Source organism: Hakea prostrata, chromosome 7 (genome assembly GCF_041222555.1).
Source record: "Hakea prostrata isolate BN-2017 chromosome 7, UWA_Hpros_2, whole genome shotgun sequence".
In the NCBI taxonomy this organism is placed as follows: Eukaryota; Viridiplantae; Streptophyta; class Magnoliopsida; order Proteales; family Proteaceae; genus Hakea; species Hakea prostrata.
This window is the reverse complement of record NC_142606.1, coordinates 25,081,624-25,098,316: the sequence shown is the minus strand read 5'-3', so window position 1 is coordinate 25,098,316 and position 16,693 is coordinate 25,081,624. Positions and strand designations below refer to the sequence as shown.

General features: G+C 37.9%; 2 protein-coding genes across 2 annotated transcripts; both read left to right on the top strand.

Annotated features, from left to right (window-relative positions):
- Positions 1-1,530: 1,530 nt before the first annotated feature.
- Positions 1,531-3,131, top strand: LOC149010775 (ferritin-like catalase Nec2). Its single transcript, XM_089163653.1, has 3 exons — positions 1,531-1,886; positions 1,974-2,199; positions 2,302-3,131. The coding sequence occupies exons 1-3, from the start codon at positions 1,531-1,533 to the stop codon at positions 2,680-2,682; spliced, it is 963 nt and encodes a 320-aa protein (XP_089019779.1). The 3' UTR covers positions 2,683-3,131.
- Positions 3,132-7,839: 4,708 nt separating this feature from the next.
- On the top strand, positions 7,840-15,238 carry LPA1 (tetratricopeptide repeat (TPR)-containing protein). The gene is made up of 9 exons (XM_089163347.1): positions 7,840-8,123; positions 9,412-9,516; positions 9,838-9,972; positions 11,820-12,051; positions 12,439-12,596; positions 13,254-13,442; positions 13,872-13,972; positions 14,465-14,561; positions 14,675-15,238. The coding sequence occupies exons 1-9, from the start codon at positions 7,902-7,904 to the stop codon at positions 14,747-14,749; spliced, it is 1,314 nt and encodes a 437-aa protein (XP_089019473.1). The 5' UTR covers positions 7,840-7,901; the 3' UTR covers positions 14,750-15,238.
- The last annotated feature ends 1,455 nt before the right edge of the window (positions 15,239-16,693 follow it).

The following is a 16,693-nucleotide window of genomic DNA, read 5'->3' as shown; positions in this document are numbered from 1 at the left end:
GACCACTCTCCTAGAGTTGAGTGTGAGTTCGAGAGCGTGTGTACACGGGTATCCAGTTTTGGATACAGGGTTAGGTTGAGTTGTAAATCCAAGCACTGTACAAGTGTTGTATTTCAACTTTCTCATAGTGAAGATCCCATTACGCCCGTGGATGTAGGCAAAGCTGAACCACGTATATTGTCGTGTCTGCTTCTTATTTATTTTGTTATCCTTCACGAGGGTCCCACAAAAGTACTATTCATGTGGGCCCCACACCGGCACTATTCACAAGGCACTATTTACGAATACATTTTTGTATTGTTTTTTTCTCTGTCGATCTCAGGAAGGAAAATAGTGAACCGTCTGTAGGTATTTTTTCCCAACAACTTGCGTGCAACTTGGCAAAAATGATAACGATCTTAACATGCAAACCAATGGAAACGTCCGAACTTTATATTATATAGAAGAAAATAATGGAGATTTCAATAAAACGAACAAAAAAAAGACATTAAATCTTTAATGTGGTTCTACACCAATATGCTTATATATTACCTCAATGGAAAATATATGTTATATATATAGATTTTAATAAGATGAATTGGTCAATCCATTGGATAGGGTTGGTTCAAGCCTCTGCATAGATGATAGAACTCCCAAACTGGGTAATATGTCAAAACAGGTCCATGTTCAACCTAACCCTCACAAGTAATCGAGCTGGGAACAAAAGTGAATCCCTAACATGCACGCTAAGTTCATTCTCTATCTCCATCACCATCACCATCACAACGATGAACTTAGCGGTTGCAGCTTTGTTTCCTCTTTGTTTGTTACCAAAGAAGGTCTATAGAAAGATAAACTTATCTTGCAAGATACCTGCAAATGACTCCTGTAAAGGTTGAAGACGAATAAAGAAGAACAAATCAAAGGGGAAAGGGTAACGGGTAGGGCTCCTTTGAACTAAACCTTAATCAGTTGCATCTCCATCACCATCACACATTAAAGCAGTGACTTTCCTTTACTCCACCGCAAAAAGACTTTCTTTTCTTGTGTTGTTAAATAACTCCTTTCAAGTATCCAAATCAACCATGATTACGTGAAACCAGCTAAAACCTACATATATGTCTTGCATTCGTGGTTGGGTTCAAAACCACAAGCTTCAGGATTCTTATAGACTAATGTAGCACATCCGGTCCTGGTTCCAGTACTTCTGCGATGGCCGTGTCTAGAAAGCTAAGGTTTTTCAAATTTGTTTTAGTTTTGCTGTCGGTCCTTAATTTCAAAGAGTTAAAGTTCAAGATACTGCAGAAATGTAGATACAAACGTGTACTTGACCAAAAAGAAGTAGATACAAACGTGTATGTGAAAATTGCTTCTTCAATGAAATTTTGAAAAAGAGGAGTGAGATGGATCACTTTAAATCGGTTGTTAAAACTGCAGTGATGAATCGATTGGTGCATGTCAACTACTACTTAATACAGACAACCTAGTGAGATTTTGAGAACCATCAAATATAAATACATCTGGAAGCCATCTGTGTCTCCCACAGCAAAAATGGCAGTGTCTTCTATGTTCTGCAACTCTCGGCTTTCAGTTTTGTTCATCATCTTAGGCAATTTAGTCTACTGTTGCTATGGTGGCTCTCATCATCCAACATGTGGACCATATCATCCTGCCCATGCAGTTCCTCTCGTTCCAGAAGATGTGGACTACATGCAATTTCCACTGAATATTGAGTACCTCGAAGCCGAGTTCTACTTGTGGGCGGCACTGGGATATGGGCTTGATAAGATTGCTCCCAAGTTGGCCATGGCCGGTCCACCACCCATTGGTGTCATGAAAGCCAACCTTGATAATCTCACTTTGGGTATCATCACTGAGTTTGGCTACCAAGAAATCGGCCATGTCAGGTCTTTCAATTCTCTCTTTTATGTACATTTGATACATTAGATCAGCATGATTTTGTTTATTAACTTGTTTGAATACTATTTCGTTAGGGCAATTAAACAAACAGTTGGAGGGTTCCCAAGGCCATTGTTGAATCTGGGCTCCCATAACTTTGCCAAGCTAATGGATGAGGCATTCGAACACCCACTGAACCCTCCCTCCGATCCATATCGTAACAGTATCAATTTCATGTTGGCTTCCTACTATATACCTTATGTGGGACTTACTGGTTACGTGGGAACTAACCCATTCCTCATTGGGTACAAAGCAAAAGCCGTAAGTAGTTTAGTTAATCATGGATTCATGATTGAAAAGCACTACATATATTTTTTTTTTTATCAAGATCTCAATTGATTTGTTAAAAATTATTAAATGCAGCTATTGGCAGGTCTGGAAGGGGTGGAAGGTGGGCAAGATGCAGTGATAAGAACATACTTATACGAGAGGGCCCAGGAAGTAGTTGAACCTTACAACATAACAGTGGAGGAGTTCACAACCAGAATCTCAAAGCTGAGGAACGAACTGGGTAAGTGTGGGATCAAGGATGAAGGAGTCTTTGTTCCACCTGAGTTAGGTGCCGACAATCGTACTTCGAGTAATGTATTATCTGCAAACTATCTCTCTCTCTCTTACCCAAGAACTCCCAATGAGGTCCTGAGGATCCTCTACAATACAGGCAATGAGCACATTCCAGGAGGTTTCTTCCCCAAAGGTGCCAAAGGAAGAATTGCAAGGGAACTTCTTAAAAACCCTTCTTAGTTTCTATATTTCTCCATCCAGATTGGGTGAAGCATGTCCATCAGTATTAGATGGAGATGAATTGAGACAATGAATGAATGTTTGTGCATGTACTTCTAATAAAAATGGGTAGATGGGATGAGTTGAGGGTACTCTTGAGACAATGAATGAATGTGTGTGGGTACTTCCAATAAAAATGGGTAGATGGGATGATTTTGGGAAAATGAATGAATGCGTGTGTGTACTTCTAATAAAAATGGGAATGAGGAGTCTAAAGATCCATTGGGAGTTTGATGATGATCAGATCTGTATGGGGTAAGAACCCTATTGATGGGTCATGTAAAAGGGTTTGGCTGAGCCTGCCAACTTGACACTTTGACTCTCCTAGACCAGGCTTGGGACTGGCAGAATTATTCATAGGTCATGTATATCATAATAAGAAATTGTGTAATGTCATAGATTCATATGTATACTTGGAAAATGTGTGTTAAGAATGATATGGATGGATAATGACAATGATAATTGATTTTGAATCCTCATATAACTAAAGAATAGGGATGGAAGTGGGAACTACTATTTTTTTTTTTTTTTTGGTATGAAACTCTTTCATTCAAGGAACCGAGATAAACACGTGGGGATGTTCACAGAGTCATCCAGCCACGGAGTGGTATTAGGCCATGATGTCGAGCTCGGAATCGACAAAGCCACATTTGCTAGTTTATCGGCCACAACATTGGCCATCCTAGGAATATAAGTAAAACTACAACTCACAAAATGAGATGCCAAGAAGAGAACATCAGAAATCAGTGGTTGTGTAGATAGAGGACCAGTCTTGGTAGTATCCCTCAATAATGAAATCAGTTCCTTGCTATCAGCTTCGACTACCACATCAAGAAAGCCCCTATCTTTTGCTTCTTTAAGTGCTTCACGCATCGCTAGTGCTTCTCCATTAAGAATGTCAAGAAAAGAGGAGGGAATCGATTTGGCAAGTAAATGTTGACCACCATCATTTCTAATGATAAAACCAAGACCTGCTTTACCTGAAGATTTGCTGAAGGTTGCATCTGTGTTTATTTTAGAAAAGCCAAGTGGTGGGGGAGTCCATTGGGGAAGTGTTGCCCCAGGCTGTTCCATATTTTTGACAACTGCCACCCTCTTATTACTTTCCAAAAATTCATCCGCCATTCGGGTTGCTTTGGCAATGACCTCCTCAGGTAGTAGGCTAGCACCATTGAAGACTTTTGCATTGCGTGTCAACCACAAGTGCCATAGGATAAAGGTGACTAAACATTCTAGTCTCTTCTCTTCCTCTTTTCCATTAGCTGAGAAGCCCTTCCATTGCAAAATCCATTAAGCTAGTGTAATCTTTGAATCATTACCAAAGTTAACTGACAATGGGCTACCAAACCATGTGGCTCGAGCAAAAGGTGAATGAAGCAAGATATGATCCACACTTTCAATTGTTTCTCCACAGCAGCTGCAAATTGGATCTATATTCATCTTTCTCTTCAAAAAAGCTTCACCACAAGCTATGCCATTAGCAACCACCCTCCATAGAAAGGATCTAATTTTTGGCAAAGTGTGGCAATGCCATACCTTCTTCCAAACCTCAGAAGGAACCTCAGCCCATGCATCCCTTGTCGAAGACAATGGTTGTTGCCGTTGTATCTCATCTTTTTCATTCATGAGGAGGTGGTATGCCGACTTAAGATCCTTCCGAGGCACCCAAATCCTAGTTTCCCAGATAAGATAAGGTCCAAAACAGAAAGTGGTTAATTGTCATCGCTAAAATAGTTTGTAGTTTACCTAAAAGCAGGGTGTATGGCAAAGCCAACCTAAAAACCATTTCTTCTCTTTTAATGTTTGTTGGGAAAAAGACAGATAGGAGGTTCATTCTTTTCCCTCCTGTGTAAAAGATCGACAGAGAAAAACAATACAAAAATATATTCGTGAATAGTGCCAATGTGGGGCCCACGTGAATAGTACTTGTGTGGGACCCTCATGAAGGATAGCAAAATAAATAAGAAGCACAAACACGACAATATATGTGGTTTGGCTTTGCCTACATCCACGGGCGTAATGGGACCTTTCACTATGAAAAAGTTGAAATACAACACTTATACAGTGCTTGGGTTCACAACCAAACCCAACCCTGTATCCAAAACCGGATACCCCTGTACACCCGCTCTCAACTCACACTCAACTCTAGGAGAGTGTTCCCACACTTGCCTTACCTTACACTTGCCTTAACTTCACTTGGCTTGCCTCTCACTAGGCTTACCTCTCACTTGGCTTGCTTGCCTCACTTCACTTCTCTGCCATCAAGCAACCTCCCCACCCCTATTTATAGTTGGAGAGGAGAAGAAGAAATGGACGTTGCCTTATCTCCCTTGCCATTTTGTCAAAGGACTTACCATTCATATTAATGGGGTTGTCTCCAAGTGATTTAGAGATTAGGAGAGAGAGAGAGAGAGAAGGAGAGATTTCCTCTCTCACTTAGTCAAATATAGTGGCTGAGAGGAAATCTTTTCCACATGTTTGTCAACAAACATGATCCCTCCATTAATGAGGAGGACTTTACAATGTTGTCGAACCTCAACCCTCTTCTTCTGCCGAGCCGATCAAGTGCACTGTCAGCATCTCCCTACAAAATAAACACCAGTTATTATTAACAGATGCATTTTCTTGTACCAAAAACAAGATCTCAATCAAAACATTGAAAGCAAAAAGCCATATCTCACACCTAGAAACCAGGAAAAAGAAGCTATTTGAGAGACATTAGATGGAAATATGAGGTTTATGGAATATACAATCAGTCCATAACCCTCAAAACCATGCAATAGATAACAACCCTTGAATCACAAAGTCTTAATACCATGACAGATCCAAGAACCCAAACTCCACACCATCCAACCGGGCAAAGATACGTTCAACCAAAACCTCACCAGAAACCGAGCAGGGACGAACAAGAGTAGTGAATCCTAGCACAAGGCTAAGTGGGATATTCACTCTGATCTGGTTGCCAAATCCCCACCATAATCAACTCATCATTGAAATATCCAACTGAAAGTAAACTTCATACAGTGCTTGCTAATGCTTAATTTCTAATGAAGTTGAATTGATATTCAAGATTCAACTAGATTTAGTCCCAAGATCCCTGAGGCAACAAATAGAAAGGTGTACAGTGAATCAGTTGTAGAAATATTCATCAAGCAGCCATCCAAATAGAACATAAATGACATTGCCATCTGGAATTTCATTTAAGGTGGACATGAAGAACTTTTATTCTAGCCTACTTAGTAGCCTATTGGGTCTTCACGTGTGTACTAAACTCCTATAACTTGCCGTCTAAATAACTTATACTGGGATCATCACTTAAAAGCAAGGTTTAAAGTATCTCACGATACCATACGATACTAGCTGATATGTATCTTTATTTGACCCAACTGATACGATACATCTCGATACATCTCTCCATTAAATTACACTAAAATACATTAGCCAGAGCGATATAATACTCAATACAGGACGATACGTCTCTTAAAATCACCTGACCGATACCGATACTTTAAACCTTGCTTAAAAGGTCATTCATAATTCAATAACCGACTAAATATGAGCAATCCCTCTTAAATGCACAATAAGCATAAAATATCTATAGATTTACACTATTTATAAATGTCAAATTAATCTTTTAGCACCATACAGAAAAAAGAGCTACTTAATGTATTAGGCTCCCCTCCAGCTACTGCAGGATCTGGGAGCAATAAATGTACACAGCCCTAATGTACACAGCCCTAATGTACACAGCCTTATCCGCTGCTGCTTAATAGGACAAACTCTTTACTAGTTTATAACCAACAGGTGGAAATTGCATAACTTAGCCATTCACCAAGGCTTTAGCCAAATAATGTCTTAATATGATTAAACCTGTAAAAGGATCAGATTCAGCTTGGATACACCAGGATCCGAATTCAAATATGATTAGCAAAACCGCTATCCGAATCTGAAACCGAATCCAACAAAAATTTAGAAAAGGCATATGAATTCGAATCCAGATATCCGATAATAATCCAATCCAATAAACTATCCGATTATTGATTGGTAATTGTCATTTTTTTTATTTTTTATTTACTCTAACCGGATAAATTTTTTTTTTTTTCAATTATCCAATTACCGGTTTCCGAATTCGAATATTGGTTTCCAAATCCCATTATCATCCATTTTCAAAGAAAAAATGTTGAATACTTTACTCTATCCGAATAATTTTTTATCTGGATATTATCCGATCTGATAAGCAATTATTTGAATCCAAATCCGATTGCTTAATGGACAGATACAAATAATTTCCAATAAAAAAATTTTTAGATATGGACACTTTTAAACGAATACGAATGCGAATTCGGAGGCGAATTTCAGCTATCCATTTACAGGTCTAAATATGATTAAGAGCAAAATCCTTTGAAATGAAAAATAACCATTCACCAAACTGCATCTTGACGAGTGTTTTGAATTCTCAAACTGGAAGATCGAGAAATCTGCATTGCATAATCATTCATCACACAGCAGCAAACACAAAATAAATGAATAAAATAAATACTCATCATTGTACAATTGACGTTTGAACAATGAAACCAGGTATATTCCATTGGAAGTTCCTTCCAAGAAATGCTGAGGCAAAAATTCTGGGAGATCTGAATCTAGAGAGAACACGTACCAGGAGCTGAGAAACTTTACTTTACTAGGGTCAAGGTTTAAAGTATCGGTATCGAGTATCGTATCGGTTAGGTGATTTTAAGAGACATATCGTCCTGTATTGAGTATTGTATCGCTTTAGCTAATATATTTTATCAATGGAGAGACGTATCGAGATGTATCGTATCGGTTGGGTCAAATATGTCGGCTAGTATCGTATAGTATTGTGGGATACTTTAAAAGTTGACTAGGGTTGAGAAACGCGGGGAAATTTGAAGGTGACTCCACCCAAGCTAGCAAGCTACCGGAGTTGCCCTATTGGGGGCTATTGGGCTGTTGCTAGTGGTAGCCCATGGGCTTGAATGTAATCTGTCCATGAAGAATGTCTGTTTTGTCCTTCAAATCATAGGCGAGGCTGACGAGCCTAAACAAACTATTAATCTATACACGTGTCAAAATTTTCGTGAATACTGGCCTCAACGATCTGTTCGTCTTCGATTCCCATTCTCCACTCAGATAACGAGCTTACTCAGTCGCCCTCGTCGATGGCTGTGGCTGCTATTGCATTGAAGCAGCACTTGCTTTGCTTTTCGAAGCCTACGACATGGCTTCCCAACAGAACCCATCTGAATTCCGTAAAGGGTGGCCGTGTCTCGTTCATCTCCTGTTCTTCTCTGCCGTCGTCGTCGTCGTCCCCGGAAGCCAATACAGTGACAACCGCAGAGTCTTGTGTCAACTTGGGTCTCTCACTCTTCTCCAAAGGACGGGTAATTGACCTTCTTCACTTCACCTACGTCTGTTATTCTTCAATTTTTCATTCACTCAACTTCATTTCTAAGTCTTGAGGTGGGAATGCTCAGATTTTGTAACCTATTTGGTTTCAGACCTTAAGATTAGGTGATAGATTGAGATTCTTTGGTTTCTATTTTCTCCCAGTTCTGTGGGGTTAGCAACACCAATCCCACTTTGTCACTCCACTCTAATATCCTAGAATAAGGTCGAAACACTGGTTTTCAGGATCCATGCTTAAAGAGTAAAGAGTTCACCATGGGTTTATGCATTCTAGCTGCCAATCCGACCCATTTCCTTTTCTATTCCAGCCAATTAGCCATGGCAGAGCATCATGGGTTTGTTTTTGAATTCTTTGGACAGTTTATGGTTCCCAAGTACCACCCATTATCCTGAGTATTTTGTTCCTTTGTCTTGGCCTGCTAGAGTCTATTTCAACCCGACTGTACTCTGTTTAACTAATAAATTCTTATCTTTCGGGAGCGAAAAGCTGTGGATAGTGCAGTGTGAACATCCTAAATATTGGTATCTACAGTTGAACTAGGTTGAATGTCATGAATCATAACCAGAGTCGGTATTTTAGTTCCTGCATATGGATGGGCCACTTTTGGATCTGAAGCTGCTGGTGGTATTGGATTCCCTGTTTATCTTTCTACCTCCACCTGAAACTAATTGGTTTCTTAGTACATCAATTTCTACGGTGTGGAGTTGGAGCTTTCTTGGTGAGGTTCTTGTTTGAATTTATGTATCTCTCCCTGGCCTGCTTTCAGATGAAGGGATTTCCCTTTTTTTGAATGGTTAATTACATGGTGTACCCAGTTCACTTGGTTCCCCAAATTGGGATCTACACAGAATTGTAAGTGCAGATGGCTGAAATTAAGGGAAAAGAATATGGAAGTCGTGCTACAAGTATACAACTCTAGGGTTGTTGGGCAACCATTATTCAATGAGTATAATGGAATGAAAATTCAGACAATTGATTTTATCATAGATGGTGTAATATTTTCAGTACGAGTATCCACCAAAAGATAATCTGTCTGTAGAGTGTTTATATATGTAAAAACAACATATATGAGATTCTCAAAATACTTTTGTTGCTAATTAGATGTACATTCTTACTTCCACATGCATGAGATTCTCAAGATACTGTCCTTGATAACTTGATATACATTCTGTGTCATGTTATTTTTCCCTCTGGTTGATTATAACTCTATGGCAACTGTAATGGGTTCGATTTACCGAGCATGATTGTGAATGGTATGCCAGGTAAAGGATGCTCTTGTGCAATTCGAAACTGCACTTACTTTAGATCCAAACCCAATGGAAGCTCAAGCTGCTCTTTATAACAAGGCCTGCTGCCATGCCTACCGGTAAGAACATCAGCTTTGCACCTTCTGATGTTTCCTCCTGAAATGATCTGTGATCAATGTATGGCAATTGAAATCATTTCTGAACTACCTTAAAGTGAAATTCTAGAATGTTTGTGATGGTTGCAATCTCCATACTGATGTTAGCTATAATGGGGTATTTGTTGAAGTCTTTGGATGAGTGGTTAGTGTAAGAATTGTAAAAATATGGTTCTAAAATGCAAACATTGTTGTGGGTTATCAATATTCCTTCTTTCTTCTTGTAATTACTTATCCTCTTTACTGGACTGATGGATCATCTTTTATGGTTCTTCCCTGGAGGCAGGGGGAAGGAAAGAAAGCTGCAGATTGTCTGCGGACTGCATTAAGAGAATACAATCTCAAATTTGGGACCATTCTCAATGACCCAGACTTGGCTTCATTCAGAGCTTTGCCTGAATATAAAGAACTGCAAGAGGAGGTCTGTTGTTTTCAGTTAAGCATTATACTTGATTCTGAGTATTTATTCTATTTTTCTTAATTTTTGTTGAAAAAAGATAAAATTTCCCTGAAATACAAATAATGAAATCTGGCACCATGAAGTCATAGATCAGGCTATTGGAAGAACAATCAGTCCCAATCACCAGGCATTTTTCCTACTCTTTTTGTAGGTTAAATGAGATATCTCCAGCTTTGGATCTTGCACAATCTTGTCGTTGGACAATAAATTGTTAGTTGGAAGCATGAAACAAAATTAACTCGAAATTGGGAAATTTCACAAAATTTCCTATTTTTGGAAGCTGGAAGCGAAACTATGGTGGACCAAAAAAATTCCCGGCCTGGGAAAATTCGATGAAACCATGCGAAACTTGGGAAACTTCCGAGAACCGGGTCAAAACCTGGCTTGAGCAAGCTGGACCAGACGGGTTAATGACTTAAAATCCTTTTATTCGCAAGAAACTCTGCACTTCATAGAGTTTCATGCACGAAATAGAGGTAGAAGGCAAATGGGGAAACCTCATGTCCCCCCCCCCCCATTTTGACCCTGCTGAGATCATTTTAGCTCATTTCAAGCACTTTCATTCACTTCTTTGGTGATTTTGGCTTTTCTTGGTGGATGTTTCAAGGGTTTTCACGCTTTGTTGCAAGCTAAGCTAAGTTTTCCCAAATTTTTGTATTTTTTTTCTTTGTTTCATGGTCAAATGATGTTGGATTCTTTTGAAATTTTTTATCCATGGTCTCTAGTAGCTAGATTTACAAATGTATGTTGTTGAATTGATTTTTGAAGTGTGCTACTATTTTTTTATTTATCTGATTTAAAAAAAAAAACCTGAAAACTTGCACTTTTTTGTTTGTTTCATGCTCAAATGATGTTGGATTGAGTTAAAATTAATATGTGTTGTCTCTAGTAGCTAGATTTACAAATCAATGTTGTTGGATTTGATTTTTGAAGTGTTCTATTATTATTTTTCCTATCTTTCATGTATTTAATAATTATTAATAATTAATATTTTAAATATATAAAATATTTTTAGTCAGGAAAAAATCCCCACTGTTTGGGAATACCTTAGTTTATAAATAATGTGTATTTAGGCTAAAATTAGAGTCGTTGTTCGTATTTTGATGATGATTATCATGTATATTTGTATTAGGCACCCACTTTTGAGTCGGAAATTACTATGGCCAACATAGCTTGGCAGCATGGTAGTCCTTTGACGGATGACCAGAAGAAATTAGAGTGTAAATACATGTGCCAATGCGTTCCTTATACTTTAATTAGCTTATATGTAGAGCCCACCCCAAAATACTCCCTAAAACTTGTCGAAACTTGTAGGAAGAAGTCACAAGTTTCCACGAAATTTCCTAGGTTTCGACCTAAGTTTCCCATTTTCACAAGGTCAAAACTTGAGTTTCCCTTAAATTTTTTTCTATGGTTGGAAGATGTTCTTCTACCGTGCAAGCAATGGTTGCAAGTTTGCCTAGCAATAATTTGGGGAAAATAGCAAGATAAACGGAGTTTTGGTAGTTTTGTCTCAAAATCAGGCAAAACTAACAAAATGGGTCAAAATTTTCCACCCGTTTCATCCGAAACCTGGCATTTAGTAAAGGGCTTATACTTTTCGACTGAAAGTAGGGTTTGTTTCAGAACCATGCAAAACCTGATCCGAGATTTTGCCAGAATAGTGCAAAACCTCTTACTATACTTCTACTTGTTTTTTCTCATATATAAAATCATTAACCTCCTCTAATTGAACTCATTTTCTTAGTTCATTACTTCATGTCTTGATTTTGGTTTAAATATGAGTCTCAATCATTTTATATAAACAGGCTAGGCTGGGTGGTGAAGACATCGGTTACAGTTTCAGGAGAGACCTCAAACTCATTAGTGAAGTCCAAGCACCATTTCGTGGGGTTCGTAGATTCTTCTATTTGGCATTCTCTGCAGCAGCAGGGATTTCAACTTTCTTTACAGTACCAAGGCTATTTCGTGCACTTAAAGGTGGTGATGATGCTCCTGATATCTGGGAAACTGCTGGAAATGTTGCCATCAATATTGGAGGTAAGAATTGATCATTATCGTCATACTAATAATGTCATTACTACCACCACCGCTACCTAGATGATTACTAATACTACTAGTACCACCATTATGAGTCTATTGCTACCACTTTTAAATCCATCACTGTTACCTCTTCTACTGCTCTGCTGCTAGGGGAACTGTTACTATTGAATTGCTAATTGGAAAGTATCCTAGTACTTTGTCTTTCATGTGGTTCGCTAGCTTACTGTAAATCGGTTTTTGACCATTTGAGACAACTTTAAGGCTTGGTTCGTGTAATCTTGTATTTCTGTTGAGATTTGGTCATAAGGTACCAAAAAAACCAAAAATTGATTCTGATTGCTAACTAGCTCTAAAATTGACTAATTTTTTGAATCAGTATTACAGGTATTATTGTTCTTGTGGCATTATTCTATTGGGACAACAAGAAAGAAGAGGAACAGATTGCACAAATATCCAGGAATGAAACTCTGTCAAGGTTGCCTTTGCGCCTTTCAACTAATCGAATTGTCGAACTTGCTCAGCTACGAGACACTGTTAGACCAGTTAGTATCCAAATCTTTCTCCTTTGCCTTTACAGGATGCTCTTCTAACAGTTATCTCTGTTTTTTTTGGAATATTTGAATAAAATGAATATTTATTTTCTCTCAAAATATTGACAATCTTCGCCAAAACAAGGTTTCTTGAAGAAATAAGCATTTGATTTTTATTTTTATTTTTCAAAGAAAATCATATTCATTTTTGTCGAAGGATACTTGTCTGAAATCTAAATAAGAAAAAGGAAAGAGAATGTTGCCTGCTCATTATAGCCACTACACAAGCATAGGGGCTGAAGAAAGGGCATGCCAGGGTATCAACATTGATGGGATTTTTAATTTCATGGGGGCAGGGGCAGGACAATTGTTTTGCTCACTTTCATGCCTAGCTGCAGGATCCATGCAACCAGACAGCATTTTTTTCTTCCAAATATTGCTGATAGAAAAAGAATTTGAAATCCAGAAAAGACACAAATTCACACTCTTTGTGGATTCCCTGTCTAAAGTTCCTGACTGGTGACAATTCTCAGATTTCTGTAAATTCATTTTTGGAACTAGGTGGCAGTTCTAACTATTATTTGCTTACTTTTGTAGTGTACAAGAAATTCCCCTCTTTTTGAACTACCGTCTTTTATGTGTTTGGTTCTAAGCAAAGCATGCTTTTAGGTTATTTTAGCTGGGGAAAAAGCAACTGTTTTGGCAGCTATTCAGAAGGCAGAAAGATTCCGAACTGAGCTCCTTAAACGAGGTGTTCTTTTAGTCCCTGTAATCTGGGGTGAAGAAAAAACACCACCAGTGGAGAAGAAAGGCTTTGGTGTCTCTGCCAAGGCAGCTGCGGCTCTTCCTTCTATTGGGGTAAGGTTTAAAATCTCTAAGCCATCACTCTATCATGAGCCTAACTTTGAAACTTTGCAGGGTTTCCCTCCTCCAGATGCCATCATTTATGTTGTATTGATAAGTCCTTTCTGTGAACCATAAAATATAACTACCATTATTTTGTTATTAATTTCTCCCAACATTATCTATTTGCATCAGTTTTATGTGTTTGATGTGCCAAAAAATAAACTATTTGTGTGTGGATAAATGATTCTTCCTTTCCTGAACCTTTTAAAGTTCATCTCCCCCTTTACTTAGTCCATTCCAATAGTATGTTTGATACTACTGAAATATCTTATAAATGAAGAGAAAAAGGAAAGGGTAGACATAGTTTGTAATTCTGTTGTATATATGAACTCAGTAACTGCTTCTTTGTTTGTGATAATTCATTTGATGGCAACATTGCAGGAAGATTTTGATAAACGAACCCAATCTATAGCTGCAAAGTCAAAACTGAAAGCAGAGGTGCGATTTAAGGCTGAGATTGTGTCACCTGCGGAATGGGAAAGGTGACATACTGATTTGCCTCGCCAATTTTTTGCATCAAATGGTTATTCTGTGGTTTATCAATAAAAAACATCTGATTAGGACCTGGCATTTATATAAGGAAAAATCCATTTATGCAAATATTAAATATACGTCGAACTTGTGCTTTCAATGACAATTGGTCTCTTTTTTTATTTTTTTCTTTTGGGGAGGGTGGGAGGTGGGGTTTATCCAAGTGAGCAAAGTGGATAAACCCCAAGGGGGCCACATCAGCTCAACAACAAAGGGCAAAGAGGTTGGAGGGAGAGAGGCTGCTGACATAGCAGTCATATCAGCTCAAATAGTCTTTTTACTGAAATGGATTTATGTTTTTTCTACACTTCTGATTTATGGTTCACTCAAAAGTTCAGAAGTGATTTCGGAACTTGATCAATGTTTCAGATTTTGTTTTCATAACCTGTAGATCCTGATTTTTGCATTTGTTTCTTTTTTTTTTTTTTTTTTTTTATCATAAGGTGGATAAGTGATCAACAAAATTCTGAAGGAGTTACTCCTGGTGAGGATGTGTACATAATACTACGCCTAGATGGCCGTGTTCGAAGATCAGGAAAGGTCTGTGTGTGTGTGTGTATGGTACATTACCAGAGTTAGGGCCCTTTTTAACTTTTAGTTTACCAAACTACTTGAGCTGTTCAGCTGTTAATAGTCAGTCCTTTTGTTTACAGGGCATGCCTGACTGGCAGCAGATTGTGAAGGAACTACCTCCAATGGATGCATTGCTTAGCAAGCTAGAAAGATGAAATAGCTATTCTAATTAGAGAGGATTACTTTATATGCATAAGGTGCCTAAAAATGTCTTTGTAATATCAATTTTAATGAGGAATTTCTTGTCTTTCAAATATTAACCAATTTTATTAATGAGAAAGATGTTCCTCTGGAATATCTGTTTACAAATCTTAGGATAGAAATCCTGAGTATTGCATCATAATGATCAAAATGGGATCCAGTCAGGTACATAAGGTGGCAATATTGAATCAGTTTTATAAGTTGAAGTTTGTAAAAATTTGAGTAAACCCCATTGAGGTGCTTCTATTTTGCATTAGAATCTAAGGGTCAACATGATATGTACCAACTCTTATGCATTGAAGAGCTTCATCTTCAGAAAAAGCTCTTACGGGTTGTATGATAATGTTTCTATTCAATTTTCTTGTTTTCAGGTAAAATGCTGTCTTTTCTGTTTCTATATATTTTTGTTGTTTTTCACTGTTTTTAAGTGTTAAAATCATGTAATGGCTACAAATGAAACAACCATTTCTGTGACAGAAAAAAAAAAAAATTATTTAAAAAATTAAAAAAAGGGGAAAATTTTGTGGTGTTTAGGATTTCAAAATAGGAGGTTAATGCCCCCATTGGGGACGATGTTCTTCCACCATTTAAAACAAAAATAAGGTATTTTTAAGGTGAGCTTAAAGAGTACACCAAAATCAGTTTTTTGAATAAAAAAATCAAAGAAAGTACAAGAAATAGACTGGATTATTTACATAAATTTTATCGAGTCAATTTCTTACCTCTATTTCCCTCTAGATGAAAGGCCACGTGTTCATTAGTCACATCCAAAAGTTTAGATTAAATTAAATAAATAAAAAATATTATATCTTTTAAATATTATCTCAACCTTTAGATGCGACTAATAAACATGTGTCCTTCATCTAAAGAGAACAAACGTAATAAAGTTCTTATTATATATATACTATTTAACCTCTTTTTGCTGCAAAAAGTAACACATAATTGGTTCCCCAATTACGTATTTGGTAATTTCCTTTCCTTTCCTTCATGTTGTATTCCTTTCCTTCATGTTGTCTACTCAAACCACAACATGTGGGATCCAATCAAATTTCCCATCCTTCTTCACACTTTAAACAAGCGTCCCTTATCCCAAAAAAAATTGATGTGAAATCTTAAACGAACTCCTTACACGCATGAAACACCAACTACTAGAAGAGTCTGGATCGTCTTCCCCGACAACTGTTAACCACGAATTACAGGGAGGCCCATAGGGTTAGGGTGATACAACTGTTTTAATATTTTTTATTTTTTTATTTGTCCCCCCCACATAATTTGTGGTTCTAATGCCGTTGGGAGAGCACCTGTGAGGGTTCACACCCATTGGAAGAAGCTGTGGCACCTCCCTCTCAACCCTCGGATTTTACATTTCACTTGGAAGCTGCTCCATGAGAAACTCCCATCACCCTCCCTGCTTAGAAACAAAGGATGCGATATTTCGGATAAATGCCCTCTTTGCTCTGATGTTTTGATTGACATTAATCATATTTTCTTGAAATGTACCTTTGTCAAATAGATCTAGAGCAAATTCAAAGTATGTTGGTGGATACAAAACGCAGACATCGCACGATCAAACTAAGAATTGGATTTCCAAAATCAAGCACCATTCCAAGGAAGAACAAGCATTATCTCTCCACCTCACTTCCTTTGATTATATGAGCCGAAATCAACATAAGTAGCTCATGGTTCTCCCCCCAAATGTCATAAGACGAGCACGGCGGCTTAGGGAGTTTAAGACTCCACACTCTTGCAACTTTGTTAAAGAAGAACTCGAAGATCGAAGCGGCACCTGAATCTTAAATGGTCTCCTCCTCCCTAAGATTTCATTAAATTTAATTTTGATGGCTCTTCGTTGTTGCTTCCAGCAGATTCAAATCCAGCATTGGAGGAGTTGCTCGAAA